General features: G+C 38.9%; 2 protein-coding genes across 4 annotated transcripts in view; one reads left to right on the forward strand and one right to left on the reverse strand.

Annotated features, from left to right (window-relative positions):
- Nucleotides 1–3,584: 3,584 nt before the first annotated feature.
- slc46a3 (solute carrier family 46 member 3) lies at nucleotides 3,585–9,249 on the reverse strand. The gene is made up of 6 exons (XM_046038939.1): nucleotides 9,099–9,249; nucleotides 7,910–8,122; nucleotides 5,965–6,847; nucleotides 5,261–5,344; nucleotides 4,877–5,033; nucleotides 3,585–3,776 (listed from the first exon to the last, which is right to left on the reverse strand). The coding sequence occupies exons 2-6, from the start codon at nucleotides 8,099–8,101 to the stop codon at nucleotides 3,653–3,655; spliced, it is 1,440 nt and encodes a 479-aa protein (XP_045894895.1). The 5' UTR covers nucleotides 8,102–8,122; nucleotides 9,099–9,249; the 3' UTR covers nucleotides 3,585–3,652.
- A 308-nt stretch (nucleotides 9,250–9,557) lies between these two features.
- Nucleotides 9,558–15,827, forward strand: part of synj1 (synaptojanin 1) — a 28,664-nt gene continuing 22,394 nt past the window's right edge. Inside the window, exons 1-6 of one of the 3 annotated variants that reach the window (XM_046038941.1) lie at nucleotides 9,558–9,593; nucleotides 10,522–10,679; nucleotides 10,900–10,986; nucleotides 11,441–11,708; nucleotides 11,967–12,192; nucleotides 14,604–14,687. In XM_046038941.1, coding sequence (XP_045894897.1) covers nucleotides 10,556–10,679; nucleotides 10,900–10,986; nucleotides 11,441–11,708; nucleotides 11,967–12,192; nucleotides 14,604–14,687 — 789 coding nt within the window. In that variant the 5' untranslated portion in view covers nucleotides 9,558–9,593; nucleotides 10,522–10,555. Of the gene's footprint in view, nucleotides 9,594–9,623; nucleotides 9,643–10,521; nucleotides 10,680–10,899; nucleotides 10,987–11,440; nucleotides 11,709–11,966; nucleotides 12,193–14,603; nucleotides 14,688–15,827 lie in introns of those variants that run through there. The other 2 variants (XM_046038940.1, XM_046038942.1) reach the window with 2 other exon arrangements.

Genomic DNA, 15,827 nt, shown 5'->3' on the forward strand with positions numbered 1-15,827 from the left:
CACCTCCATCTCTAATTTAACCAGAAACCTCATGTTTGGTGCCAAGCAGGCTTTGCCTCAGATGATCCCTCGTGTAACCTCCAGCGCTGAGAGCTTTATTCAAACTAAGTGTCAACATTACCTTACAATCAAGCTGCAGTCAAGGCTCTCAGGACTTGAGGGTGGAAATCAAATAACTGCACATTAAGATCAGACGTCATTTGGGTTTCCGTGAATGAAGCCAATTCAAACTGACGTACCGTGTGTAAATTTAAAAGTGGGGGGTGGAGGGTTGCAAACACTTTCACTGGCATGTTTCTGCTTAACAATGTTCAAAAGCAACAGGATTTTTTTTTCTATCTTAAGTGTGAGGACGTCTGTTACATGGTTTCACACCAAACCAGCTTGGTCCTCAGTTCAAACAAGCTAATCCAAGTTGTATTTGTCTTGAATGATTTTTTTACTTTTTACCTTTTCCACAGCTAGTGTCCATTCTCATGGGGGATTCCCATGCTCCTGTGTAAGTCACATATTAACAGATAGAATCAATGTGCAGACGGAACATCCCAGTAACAAACAGATCCGATTTAAAGCTGAGCTGATAAGTATACCCATGATGCATCATGTGAATGTCTAATCTGATTTTATTTGGCATATTCATGTGAGGGTTGTATACATCATCTCATATATCTTTTGTGGTGGCAGACATTGGTTACATGCTTCTCTGTTTCCACACTAACACAGTGGTCCAGTAACTAAGCATGCAATCTGATGGGATGCCTGCCAGGATTTCTGATGTCCATTCATCATCCGCAGGACATTTGCATGCTTACACATTCTCCTTGAATCTCACAGAGACAGGGCGAGTCTAAGAAAAATAGGTTTCACATGCATGCATGCATGCATGCACGCACAATAATGACCGCTCTCTGTAGAGGATAAAGAAAGGAGGTGGGAACCTTGGAAAATTCGGTACAGGAAAATCACATACAATAACTTTGAGGTGTGAGACAAATGAGGATCAGTGTCAAGTTAAAAACTGAAGTGTTGGGAGCAGAAAAAAGGCAGACTTTATTTCACTTTAATCAACAGGAATCAGTCACCAACCATTTTAGATTAGATTTAGATAGATTTTTAGATATTAATTGCACTTGGCAACTTACATTCTGCTCAAAAATGACATTTTTCTAGTATTAGGAACATGATGTTGCGTGGAGAAAGCTCTTAACTAATTATCAGACCATTAAATTAAACCATGTCTGTGCTGACAACATAATTAAGTTTGTTATAGTTAAACCTATAGAGTTTTCAATAGTCCCATTGTAGCTTTAAAAAAAAAACAGGGAATCTAGAGCAGGGTACACTTAAGCATTTTTAATGAAAATGAGTGAATACATATAAGAGATTTACAGCTACATTTATATATTTAACAATTTCATCTATTGTAAGACAGCTTACAGGATTAAAAACATATCCTAACATAACATATTTTCTTTATTACCATGTCTACAATAGCTGGGTATTTTATGTTGGGCTTTACATGTCTGTTACTGGCTGATGACATTTGGGGGTAGCATGTCAGTGTGCCTGTAAGCCTGGACCAAGAGTGACACCTAGTGGCTAATATATAAAATACAACATCACTTACAATGTTCTGTTCTTAAGCTGCATGGGAAACAGCATACATATTTAAATAAGAGTCATGCCATAAACACCCACAACTTAAAAGACAACCTAAAAATGAATGTATTTTATTTTGTCACCGCTAACTGGTGAATCTGTGACTACAGAAAAACTAACCTTGCAACTGAACTCTAAGCACAGAGTGGGGAAGGGGCAGCCTGATTATCAGATTTGTCATTTTGTTTCACTTCTTTCAAGTCGGTTTGAGTCATTTAACAACTCAGAGATGTGGACGCAATGCAGAGGTCTACAGCTAAGCCGAGAATACTTTTTTCTCACATTTGTGATTGTGAACCTGATTGTTCTTGATGTATTTTGCCCTTTGGATTGTTGACAAGTATTTTAGGATTCCAGTTAAGATCCATGGTTTAATTTGTTATTTTAATTTCCTGAAGATGTTTTCTCTTCATCTTTACCACCTAACATTAGACATGATAACAATGTCTGCATATTTTTATTGACCAGATGTCTAATTAGGTTGAAGGCCTTCCATCAAGATCGCTGCAAAAACACCAAATTCTTGCAAGTGCTTGCACCTAATCCTTGCCAATATTTAATCACATTATCGTTGTTTAAGACACAACACATAAATCTCCATTAGTGGTGGTTTTAGCAAACAAAAGGAAGTCTTGTCCATACAAATTTAATGTTAAGAGTCTTTCTCTACTGTTCTTTGAAACAGTGTCAGAGGACCTCAGTAGATTCTCACAGACAACCACTTCCTTGCTGTTTTGTTTATTTATTTTTAAATTGTACACAAAGACATAAACATACACATTAAGGAAATTGATAATAGATACCACACGTGAAAAACATTTTAATTGTTTGAATATTTGCACTTTTGAGATAAACTTCAAAAGAAAGAAAATAAACAAAACACAAAACTATATTTGTGTATGTGTGTCCAATTATATTTGTATGATACATTTGGAATTGATTCACAAAACAAAATAGTGGTTACTAAAAATAAAATAAAAAAACTATGTCATTGCCTGTTTTAATTTAATAGTTGTAGCAGAGTAAAGGGTAGACACATAAAAATAACATATTCTGGTCACACTTTATAAACCACCCACCATTTTTCCATCAAAAACCTTTAATTAACTTTAAACATTTAATTGTTATCTTTTTGTCATTTGAACTTGAAAAGCTTTTGCCATCATAAGGCTCTTTTCCTTCCTTATCATACCAATCGCCTAACATTAATGTTAGAGGACAACTTTAATAAAAGCGTCATAAAAACAGCATAAAAGCACTGACTGGTTCCTTTTAAAATTCCCAACCTCGCTCTGGGGGATACATGCTTCAGGGTTTGACCTTTTTTAGACATTCACATGTACAGTATGCTACAATATTTGCTCATTTAATTTGGGTTCCAGATTTTATCATTAGCATTTTATTAACTAATTGTAGACTTGTTTGAAAGATAAAACGGTAAATAGTAAACAAGATTTGTGTGACATTGCATAGTTGGTGTGTTGAATTAAGTTTCCTCTTAGAAACAGTTGCCAGTGGAGCTGTAAAGACATTAACTAATATTGCACTAAAAAGGAGAGACAAAGAGACAAGTCACATGGCAAATCATATCGCACTGTAAAACTATATGAAAAGTGAAGTTCTTTTTCAATGTGTAGCAGTAATGTCAGGCCATTTTGAGGTATAAATAATGTCTGAAAATGCTAACACACGATTCCTAATTAAAGACCTGTTATATTTGATGCATGTATGTCACTTAACATGTCTTCACTGAAATGCTTTATATCCTATTTATGTTACCACATTGACATTTATTTAATTCAACAGTGTTCTTAATCACTGTTTCAGAACATACACAACTCCAGGTGCCCCCCCCCCCCATAATATTCAAGTTAAACAGTGCAAACAACCACAGCAAGAGTAAGACATAAGAGTCACTGAGGTACTTTTGGAAAGGTATCAGAATAAATGGCTATATATTGTATTTATTAAGTGCTGGTGAGATTTCTGCAGTCTATGTGGCTCTGCTAAGAGGACTGGTGTCGTTCTGATCTTCAAAAGAATCCTCCTCCCCTGAGACGTCAGGCTCTGCCCGTTTTGCCTCTTCGGCAACATCCACTCCTATCAGACCCACCACCCTGAAATGTGGAATAACAGGCATAAGAGAAGCAGGCAAACATGGGATACATTACTGTCTCTATACTATTCCAACTAAAATGGGCAGTTGCCTCCTCTACATTTTTTCCTCTACACACCTGCCCCGGCTTGCCCGAGTTAGAGACATTTCCACCAAACACTTTAACCTATCAAAATTCCAATGTTTCAACGAGACCTAACACCCAATTGGAACATGCAAGCAAGACATGTGCTGTTTTTTTCCTGTATTAAATGGGATAGTGATGTTAAAAATGGCTGCAACATACAGGTTTCAATTAAGATTGCTGAACCAGTGGCTTTGTTATTCTATAACTACCCAACTATGTAACAGAAGAAGCAGTACATGTGACAGGTGGGTTCACTTAAGGGGTTTTGTTTCACACTACACCGGAGCCAGCAGCACTACTTTGCCAACTCAGATGATAAATGCAGGAATGAGGAACTGAGTTTTCTTGTTTGCTGACAGCCCCAACTAAAGCACAGCATTTCTCTTTTCTAGTTAAGCCAAACTGGCAAGTAGTGACTCAGCAGAAAAAAGTTTGTCATGTAACTCTAGCCACAGAGTACAGCTCTACACCTGAAGCATATCTACGACAAACTGCTCCGTTTTTATTGTAGAAAGAACAAAAAATAAATAAATAAAAAAAAATACCTTGGGTAGAATACTCTCTGCTTAAATTAAATAGTTCTCCATCTCTCTTTACCAAGACAAACAGACTGACTGTATTTGTATGTGTTGGTCAAGTAATTATTCATCATTAATGCAAAAAAAGGACACAATGCATGAGAAGAGTTTTGAAAATGGAGAATGGTTCCTGCTTGCAACGTGTTAAAACATAACCTGGACAAAAAAAACAAAAACACTGATGGATGACCCATCTCAAGCACAATTCAAGCTGTGACATTTTAATATCTATGGCATACTAAAGTGAATGAGGCCAAGAGAGCCTGGTAGGTACAACAGGAAATTAGTTGTTGAAATTTGTGATTGTATGCTTTAATAGCATTTGTAATAAAACATGCAAAAGCAATGTGGTCATTTAATGTTGTGTTATCTACACTGGTGACAGGATGAACTTACCCTAGGAGAAACAAAGGGATGACACAGAGTCCTGCAGACAACAGGAAGATGAACCCAGGGTACCATGCCACCGTAGCAGCATAAACACTGCTGAAGACTGCGCTTGATACATTGTTATTTAAACTCTCCAGAAAGGAAAGACAGGCAAACAGGGCTCCTGCAAAAACACATCCAGGAAAGAATAGAACAGAACAACTACTAAGATATGGCAGGGTCACTGACAAGATAGCTAAAAACAAACAGTTTAGTTCAATGATTCCCCTTCACTCTAAGGTAGAGAAACTTGGAGTGCTTTGTTTTCAGTTTGCTGTGACAGGCAAGTCTTCAGTGGACTCAAACACAGACATGGTTTTGTGGCTCCTCTAAAGCCTTAAACTCACTCACCCTGCTCAGACTTTGAGATGATCTTTGACATCATGGAGCGTAGAACAGGGAATGGCATGATGGACAGAAGCATTGGCACCCTCACTGTGGTAAACAAATAACAGACAGACATTATATTATATGTCATATTGCATGCAATGCACTATAATGTAGCCACTCCAAATTGTAAAATATATACAACATAATTAGAGTAAATCCATATTTCACAGTTGTTTAAGGTTATGTTTCCAAACATGTGCAAAACCTTATGAAAGTAATTTAATTTGGATAATGGCAACATGATAATTTAAATAAACTATGAAGTGATAACATATCCAAATTATCTCTTATTTATAATATGATCTGACATGTCTTTTTTTACAGCCATTTATTTTAAATACAGCACTTTGAGCTGCTTGTAATATTTTGGAAAAGGGCTACATAAACAGATATTTACATTGCTTCATTTGTGTTGGTTATTATTAGTCAGTTATTAAACAAGGCTAAAAGGTCAAAACTCCAGTACATAATATAACAATTTCCAATATCTAACCTACAGTTAAAGTGAAACTAAATTATACATTACTTCTCTGAAAACAGGGCAAGCTAAAATAAAAGCAGGTACAGGTAATAATTCAGTTCCAGCACATGGTTAACCTTGTAAACAGCTAACAGGCAAGGTTTAGTCATTCAGCAGCACAGTTGTTATAGACGTTTTTCCTCACCTATGAACATCAGTAAAGTGGTCTTAGCAAACGCCAGCAGGACCATGCCTGATACGACGGACAGGATCCCCATCAGGACAATGACCAACTGCGGCACACCACAGTACGTGAATGCTGAAACTCCCACAAAACTGACCAGGAACACAGTGGTGGACAGTGCTGAGCCGTAACCAATCAAAATCTCAGTCCAGCACAGTGGCTCATTAAGCTCATATAGTGTGATCAAGGTGATCCCACCCACATATGCAAAGGAGAAGCTGGTGAAGATGAGCATCAAAAGGATCAAGACAGTTGTGTATTTGCGGCTGGCCCCTGCAAACATCTGGTAGACCCTGTGGATCATTTGTTTCAAGGCTGAGCGCTGAGGAGACCCATCTAGAATAATGGCATTAGTGGGAACCTTCTTTACAGTCTCTTCTAGGATGAAAATGGCATAGATTAGGATCAAACACTGGCATAACGCAGATGTTAGGAAAGGCCAGTTAAAGCCTGCAGCTCTCAGAAAGTAGCCGGTTGATATTGAGGCAACCCCAGACAACAGGCCAATCATCATGTCCAGTCCAGCCATGCGCAGTGTCTTCTCACGACCATCCTCACACAAGTCTGCTATATAGGCAAAACAGCCCCCCAGAAATGTACCCAAGCCGCCAAACAGAGAAGTGAGAATTGAGGAGCCAATGAGCAAGTAAATGTTGAGCTCAAAGAAGGACACTGTCAGGAAGGCCGAGGTGTAGATCAGCGTGCCAATCAAAGGCATTATGATTGTGATCTTTCGTCCTCCCTTGTCACTATAGGCCACAAGCAAGAGTGTGACAACCAAAGAGGGGATTGTGGAGAAGAGGTCTGTGTAAAGGAAGAAAATAGATGCCTGCCTCTGTACCTCCTGGAAACACAGAAAGAGAGAGCATAGTTAAGCGTAAAAATGTATGGACTAACACTTGATTGTCCACATTCAACTGTGATAGCAGGCCTCAGAATGCAAAATAACTACTCACATGCTGGCAACAATCCTACACATGACATAATTTAAACAGAGATAGTGGCAATCTAATGTCATGAAAGCAGTGCAGGTTTTCTTATTCAGGGCCAAAGGAACAAAGTGAACAACAGGTGCAGGAGTGGCTAATCTCAGACAAAAACAGGCATTTCCAGATCAGTGCGTTTTCTCTCACTTCCTTGTTCCGTTTTATTCTTCTGCTACAGGTACATGACCATAAAAAAAAATAAAAAAAACAAAAAAAAAAAAAACGGTACTAATACCTTTTGCTGAAGACCATTTCTTCTAAATCCTTCAGTAAGCCCTGGTGTACTGCAGACTCAATTGTTGTGAATTGAAAAGTGATTATGTGCTCTGAAAGGATAAGTGATTTAATAAGATTATCACTCTTTTGCAAAAGTGTTGCTACTACAGTATGTCTGTATGAGTTCAGAGCAGTAAACTTTAGTCTCATGTCTCCCTTGCATATCACCTTATAGCGCAGGAACTGAATCAGTTCTTTTTACGTGAGCTGTGTCGCAAGAGGGGATCTGAAAGGGTTGTGAATGTATGCTGTGTCAGGTTGAACACAGCCGCGGATAGTTGCGATATCCAAACTGTAGTTGTGGAAGAATAGATTGAGCTGCAGTTTATTTACGGAAGCCTGACTTTTTGCTGTCAGTAAGACATTTCTTTTCATAAACACACAGAGACCATGACACAATGATTTCAGTCATCGTCACATGCATAACAATATAGAAGGCAGGCCTGTCTCTAAAGTCTAAAAAAAATTATTGACATTATAAATGTTATTACAAAATGTCAGTCGTTCTTAGACTGTAAATGTTGTGTTTTAAGTGGAAGGAAAAATATAATGAAACATGCTCCAAATATTTGTAATTGGGAATACTCCTTTGCCTTGAGTTGCTTAAACGCATGCTCTCTTACATCCAGTGATTAGTGACTTACCTCATGGTAGCTTGAATAGTTGCTGCTGCTGTTTGCTGCACATCTGGAGGTGTTGTCAGAGATGGGGTAGGTGGTGTTTGTCACCTGCTGCCAGAGCCTCCGGTACACATATTGCTGAACAAGAGGATAGATGAGAAAACTGGAGAAAGCGTACAGGGCAACCACCGGCTCCACGAGGAAAAGACCCTTCATTTTGAAGGTCAGCAAGACTCCCTGAAAACACAGAAGAAAGGGTGAAAAGACAGGTTAACTGAAGCTGGGTTTTTAAAATATGACAGTGCTTAAGTAAGGCACTGTCATTTTTGTTTTACACTAAATGTAACTAATTTAGAATATTAAACAGCTCGATAAAGACCATTCTGTTGTAGCAAGTTGCAACCTTCAACACTTCACTTAGATGGTCAGGTACAGTATGCAGGGTAAACACACGAAAAAACACAGTTCCTCTTTAAAAAGCACAAAATTTTCTACCTCGTGGAAGTGCAGATAATATTTGTGTATTTGTTTTTGCCTTTTGAGGATCCTCCATAAGAGAGTTCAAGTCCTTTATTTGTCCCCAAGGGGCGATTAGTTTTGCTGCAGTAGCAAAGAAGTTGACACCCAGTACATAACAAAGACGACAACATCGATTAAAAATACAGGGTCAGACCAATGGGTAGATGAATACCACAACATTAAAAGTTTAAGTTCAAGTGAGCCTTATGTGCAGACGTTACCTATTCTTTACAGAGTTAAGCAGAGAGATAGCAGAGGGAACGGAGGAGAATTTATATCGATTTGTTTTGGCCTGTGGTTGACCGAAGCAGGAACCAGAAGGCAGTATCTTAAATTCTGCACGCAGGGGGTGAGAACTATCAGACATGATGGATTCTACCTTTTTAAGCACATGTCTATTGTATAGTTCAGTTAGCTTTATCTGCTGAATCCCAATGATTTTGCTGCTAACTTCATTTACCATTGCTGATGTGTTTTGCCGTTTTAAACTAAGAGAAGCATACCAGCAGAGTTTGCAAAGCATTATAACCATGTAACTTTAATGTTTGTTTGTTGCCTTAAATACAGAATGCTGTTGATCTGGGCTAGGTCGATATGTAATTTAGGCAACACACAATGTAAGATAATAACAGCTTAACCAATACCTTATTTTCTTATATAGGGTGTTGACAAGGACATACAGTCTAACACATACCTTTCAGAAAGTCGCTTTGATCAAGTTTCAATCCATTGAACCCGGCAAACATTCTGTTTACGAGGTCGATCAGAGCTCATTTTATACTGAAGTGCACGGCGTTGTTATGAAACACCCAAGTCCTGCCCGTCGCCATGTACGATTGGACAGCAGTCCACCAAGGCTTCGTTTATTCGACAGAGGAGCTGTCAGTCATAATTTAAAGTGGACGATAACAATTTGTGACTGTAAAATGCTTTTTAATGTATATTAACCTAACGTGTTTGATTTACCTCTAAGGGACTTCTAATGGATTTAGCTTGCAATTTTTTGTTATTTATGTACCAAAAAAAATGCTTCTGTTGCCCTTGTAGAAAAGCGCACGCTACCATTTCACTACGTATTACGGTAACGTGAGGTAGGCGTGCTTTGCGTCGGAATGTACCATTTTGCCAACACACCGGGAAGGATTTTGTTGTGACAGCGGAGTAACAGCCCGGCGGGGGAAACGGTAAGGTGAAATCCGTAGCACTTCCTCTGTGTGATTGAAATCGAACATACAATTGTAAGCTAAAGCTGAAATGTACATGCTTGCACAGATGTATATGATTTACATGGCCGAGTCGCTCAAATTAATGCATTAGTAACTGTCTTCTTGTTATCCCGGACGTTCAGGTAGTAAAATGACCGTATACCATCATCAAAATATCGTCAGCTAACCATAGCTATTCCTGTGATTAATTTAGCTCACTTAGCTAACGTTGCCAGCTAGCGTTAGATAGGTGAAAGATAGCAAGTTGGTTTCGCTTTATCATTTTATGTCTCTCGTTTTCTTAGTTTGTTTGTCAGTCTAGCGGCTATTAGCTGGCGTGTTAGCGTTAGCTTCGCCTGCTGCAGTTGCTCTACAAAGTCGTGACTGTCCGTGTCAGGATGGATGATATATGAGTCCCCCGGCCTACCTGCGATATTCAGTTAAAAATAAGATTAATTTTTCATATGTGAGTGGGCTCGTAATGTATATGTCCGTAATTGACAGTGACAATGAAAGTTTTCTCGTCATTCTGATCATCTCGCAATTTGTAACGTTATTGCATAATAATGACATTTCCTTAATTGGAAACGTTAGGCGATTCATTAGAAATTAAGAAAAATGAAACCCTACTATTGTATTACCCGCAAGCAGAGTGGTGTACAAGTAACAACATTTAGTTTTTGTAACGCATTTCTTTGGTTCAGTCACAACGTATGCAATACATCATTTTATAACTAAATTTTTGATCCAAGCATCCTAAAAAGCAAGAGCTGTAATATCTGATCATGTCATCTCTCCATCAAAAATAATTAGATCATGCTGTTCTCTAGTAACAATTAAATTGCAGATGTTGTGTCTGACTGGGAATGCCTCTTATCTGATCTTCTGTCATTCATTCTTTTTGGTTTCCAGGTCATAATATAGGTTTTTTCATCTCGGATCAGCAATGGCCTTCAGCAAGGGATATCGCATCTACCACAAGCTGGACCCACCACCCTACAGTGTCATAGTGGAAACCAGGACCAGGGAAGAATGCCTCATGTTTGAATCTGGGGCTGTTGCCGTTCTGTGTAAGGCACCTTGTTTGATTGCACTGTAATGAGAGATTATTGAAATACTTGTTAAACTCTTGCCCCAAATAAGGATGGTAAAGGGGAAATAAAGCTATAAGAGACATATGATTGACTGTATCTGTGCTATGATTAAGTCACAGGCTACATTTAACTTTAGGTTTAAGGGAGAGTACTACTAATGTTTTCTTTACATTAATTTGCTTTTGTTTGTATCTAGCGGCAGCAGAGAAGGATGCCATTAAAAACACATACACCAAGATTGTTGATGCCTATGGAATCCTGGGCGTCCTCCGCCTAAACCTGGGTAAGCTATAGAAACATCTTCTTTATTTATTGCTTCTTGTTGCAGAAATGTCCTGGGTCCAGTCCAGATTGTGACCCCCAGGTTCTTGTGTGACTGTGAAGGCTCTCTGGTTTGTAGTCCTGGTGCTGCTTACTTATAAGCTGCTTTGTGCTGTCCTCTACATGACCTTGAAGGCTCTTGTTATCACAACAAGGAAAACACAGTGTAAAAGATTAAAGCTCAGTCTTATAGATGGCTGAGATTTGACTTGGCTGGTGATTTCCTATAAAGCTGCACCAAAGTTTAATTAACCATTTCTTGTGCAGTCTCTAAATAGTTATTTTTTAAATATTGTCTTAATGAAATGCTTCATATCTGTCGACATACTGCTTGGTTCCAACCTTTTCCTTTTTACAATCCACCATGTATAATGTGTGTCCCTTTCTTTTTGCCATACTCCACCTTACTTCTGCAGGTGACTCCATGCTTCACAGTCTGGTGGTTGTGACAGGATGCAGCTCTGTGGGGAAGGTACAGGATTCAGAGGTTTTCAGGGTCACACAGACAGACTTTATATCACTGAAGAATGATCCAGCAGATGAGGACCGCATCGCTGAGGTGCGAAAAGTCCTGAACTCAGGACACTTCTACTTTGCCTGGTCTGCCTCTGGAGTCAGCATGGACTTGAGTCTCAATGCACATCGCAGGATTCTAGAAGACACTACAGATAACCGCTTCTTTTGGTAAGACCATGAAATGATTACTTCCAAGGTTATAAGGAGACTAGAAGGCAGGTGTTTGGCTTTTAAAATCTCTGTAGTAGTAGATGAACTGTACATAAGTGTTATGAAATCTGCACTGTAGACGTTGTGGTAAAATACTTTTTTCTGAATGTGTTATAATGGGGTCTGTGTGATTTACTGCTAAGGTGTGAGAATTCACTGTTTGCACTGAATTTGTCTGTGTGTTTACTATTGTGTCTGTCTTTTATGAACCAATAGGAACCAATCTCTGCACCTGCACCTGAAACACTATGGAGTAAACTGTGACGACTGGCTGTTGAGGCTGATGTGTGGTGGTGTTGAGATCAGGACTATCTATGCAGGGCACAAACAGGCCAAGGCCTGCATCTTCTCCCGCCTCAGCTCAGAGCGAGCTGGCACGCGATTCAATGTCCGAGGAACAAATGACGATGGTCAGGTGGCCAACTTTGTGGAGACTGAACAGGTGACTCAGACCTTTGACAGTTTTCTTAAATCTCTCTTCTTATGATGAGGTAATTTGATAAAAGCTGGTGATCATCAGTTGCATCAGTTTCTATAAGCTATAGGCATGTAAGTTCTGTTGTCAGGTGCCTGACAGAGCAAGCCCAGCGGGAGGCAGTGACATATTCTGCCAGACACTGAAAAGCTTTAGCCAATTTGTTTTTGCTTGTTTACTCTTTTCTTCATTGGTGCAATATAACAAAACAATAAAAGAAGTGAGACAGAGTTAAACAATGGTGGACGTGTGGCATTGAGACGGGAAAGCAAAATAGTTTGACATTGACAGTAATCATCATCATATACATATACATCATCATACAGAGGAAATGGGAGTGCAGTGCCAAGTAGTGTGGAAGTAGGAGTCACGGATGAATTGTGTGCAGTCAGTTTTCAGTGTGCGAATCCCATTTTAAACATTTTTTGCCAAGTGAGGTGCACTCTGTGGATTACCTTGTACTGTATGAGCTACGTGTAAATGTTAGTTATTCAGGAGACAGGAGTCGGCAGTGGGATTGATGAATAGGTCTTGTTGCCAATTTACTGGTGTTACAGATATTGTTGTCAGATTTGGATATCAGTTTTTTGTTTTTCTTAGATGGGAGTTTTTTTTGGAGATCTGTTGTTGAGAAAATCTGGAACTAATGGCTGAATAGGGATAGGACTAATTGAAAACAGATCATTTGTTTTTAGGTGTGTTGTCATTTTTATTGTTGCTGTTCTGCCCATGATGGATATTGGTAGCATTGTCCAATGTTGAAAGGTCATCATTTATTGTTCAGTGTAATTGGGTGAGTTTCAGATTAAACAACTCTGGCATGTTTGGGGGAAATGTTGATACCTAAATATAATATAAAGTGGTGTATGGGTTGCTGCTCCCAGCTATTTATGCTGAGAGGGAGGATGATTGGTTTAGTCCAGTCAATAGAGTAGCTTGAAACACAGCTCTATAAGATGGTGTCTTGCAATGATATTGAAGGGTTTTGGAGGAAGTGCACTATGTCATCTGCGTAAAGACTAATTTTATGTTGTGTGTTAGCAGTTTGGAGACCGGTCATATTGACATGTTGACGAATGGCGGCTGCTGGGGTTTAGTGAAAATTGGGGATAATGAGGGGGAGAGTGGGCATCCTTGCTGGTACCACTGTACTGTTGAAAGCTTTAAAGCTGTGATGTTAGTATTCTTTGTGCATATTGTGGCCTGTTCAGCTTCACTTCAATTGCATATTGCCAAATCAATAAAAGGTTATCTCAGAGCAGTTGTCATATTTAGCAGGTCTAGACCTTACATAAATAATATTATTTACAGAGACCCAATAATTCCCACCATGAGCAAGCACTTGGTGACAGTGGCGAGGAAAAACTCGCTTTTAATAGACAGTATCCTCGAGCAGAACCTAGACTCCTGGTGGTCAGCCAACTGCCTTGACAGAGGAGTCATGTGTATGGAATACTGACTCAGTTAATAAATAATAGGTGGAATAGTCTAAGTGGTTTCAACATGTATCATGGACACATTTGTGTTTAGAGTCACGTGACCTTGATTAATACAGTCTATTTAAACACTGGTTATCTATTGACTGTTCAGGAGCAAATCTGTTGCACGCTTTTATTTCAGTCCACACATTGACAGAAAACACATGACTATGAATTTGCAAGCTTACTTTTCAACTAACTGTTTCAGAAAATGACTCAATTAGCAATTTCCCTTTTTTATAGTTCCTTTTTTCCTGTTTCAGGAAACAAACACAAAGCTGTAGGTTGGACAGAATAAATGGAACTACTAGAGTTACAATGCAATGTAATGCAATGCATCCACACGTATTTGCTGCCTCAAAAATGACCATAGAGGTCAGTCAACATTAAAGTCTGAATAGAAATTGAACATTACAAGCTTCAGATGTATTGTGGTAATTGCAAAGTTTTTGTGTTGGATAATATGGTATTGTCAGGTGTTCTGATTATTTTGGCCCTGTAGTGTTGACAGCTTTTGGTGATGCTGAATGATTTGGGCCTCACAAATGTGCATGTGTCGTTCTGATTTCTCCTTTACGTTTCCTTTGTGTCCTGACAAAGCGGCCACAGACACACATGCTAGTATTGTTTAGAGTCGTTTCCCTCTCTACATTTTACAGTCATAGATGATTTTAAATTATGTTAGTTTGCTATAGTTTTAATAAGGCTGTATTACTTTTAATTTCCATAGTTTGTTTTGTTGTTTGGGTGGTCGATTGGGTCTGTTTTGAAATTAAGTGTTTAATCTGTTTTTTTTTCTCTTTTCTTTACATTTGTTGCAATACAGTGTTTTTATCACTACATGTGTGTTCTGTTACATTGCAAATTAACTTAACCAAACTTTCCTCTTGTTTTGTATAGGTTATCTTTCTGGATGACAAAGTCTCATCCTTCATACAGATCCGTGGGTCCATTCCTCTTTTCTGGGAACAGCCAGGAATCCAGGTAATGGAAACTAAATCTATCACGTACAGCCACAATTGAATGGTGAATGTGAGGTTTTTCATTACATGAAAATCATAAGCCCTCATCTTTGGAGCTCTTGCAAAACAAAACAAAAAACCTTTCATTTGGCATTTTGTGTGTTAAAGCCAGGGTATACAGAATCTTTTTTTGTTATATTTGTTGAAATTCTCTTTACATCCCGATAGCAATCAATAAATCAAATGCTTTGACACAAAAATGTGGCTGTCATAGGACTGTAAGGTTTCATTCTGAAATTATTTGTTGGCTTACCTATCTACCTATCCACCTACCTACTTACCCCGAACACTCTGCCGGTCCACTAATTACCTATGAAAAGATGCTTTGGAAGGAGACCTGAAGGAAGGGGCTGTTCTGTTGTGTTTTTTTGTTTGAATACGTTCAAAGTCTAGCTCTCTCTTGCTAGTTCTCCAACATGTCTACCCTAGCTTTAAGACAGTGTTTAGAGAATTAAATGTCTCCTTGTAATTACACTGGATATCTTTATCCTAGTTTTAACACATTTTGTCCATACTGTGTTCAGAAAAAGTCCATTAAAGGTGTTTTGTTGCACCTGAATGAGAATCGGCACCCTAAAGCGCTGGATGAGAACCCCCACCTGGTATAACCTTTTCTTTTTTTTGGCTCTTGCTGGTGCTGGCGCTTTCATACTGCAGATAGGGGGTTCTCTGTGCTATGCCAAAGGCCAGGGGTGAAAACCAAGGCAATCCCATTATTGATTTTTATCCAGGTCCCGTACACAGGACCTGTCCAGGTAATGCTATTTTGGAGATTTAAAGCAGGAACTAGAATCACCTATTACATGCACACCATAAACAAGATCTCTGGGATTGTCCTGCCCTTGTCCTGACATTGCACAGACTGGTGGATTAGTTCAGACGTGGGGGAGGTTAATGATAGATACAGTGGTTGGTAAAGGGCATTTTTCTGTTTTCCTCAGCTCCCAGACATCTTTGGTCAGGTGAGAGCCTGGTCTGAAAACATTCCCTAACCACTTCCCTTTCTTTCACTTAGCTGATATTCCCCAGGCAACTGGATAAGTGTTGATTGATAATATGGAAGACAGAGCTGTTAACTCTGTTGGAGGGCCAAGAGGAGCCA

Source organism: Micropterus dolomieu, linkage group LG23 (assembly GCF_021292245.1).
Source record: "Micropterus dolomieu isolate WLL.071019.BEF.003 ecotype Adirondacks linkage group LG23, ASM2129224v1, whole genome shotgun sequence".
NCBI lineage: Eukaryota > Metazoa > Chordata > Actinopteri > Centrarchiformes > Centrarchidae > Micropterus > Micropterus dolomieu.

Excerpts from the sequence above, each read along its gene's own strand:
- slc46a3 (XM_046038939.1), bottom strand. The coding sequence starts at position 8,101 with ATGAAGGGTCTTTTCCTCGTGGAGCCGGTGGTTGCCCTGTACGCTTTC. Across the intron at positions 6,848-7,909 it reads ACTATTCAAGCTACCATGAG|GAGGTACAGAGGCAGGCATC; the intron begins GTAAGTCACTAA and ends CTGTGTTTCCAG. Across the intron at positions 5,034-5,260 it reads CATCTCAAAGTCTGAGCAGG|GAGCCCTGTTTGCCTGTCTT; the intron begins GTGAGTGAGTTT and ends GTGTTTTTGCAG.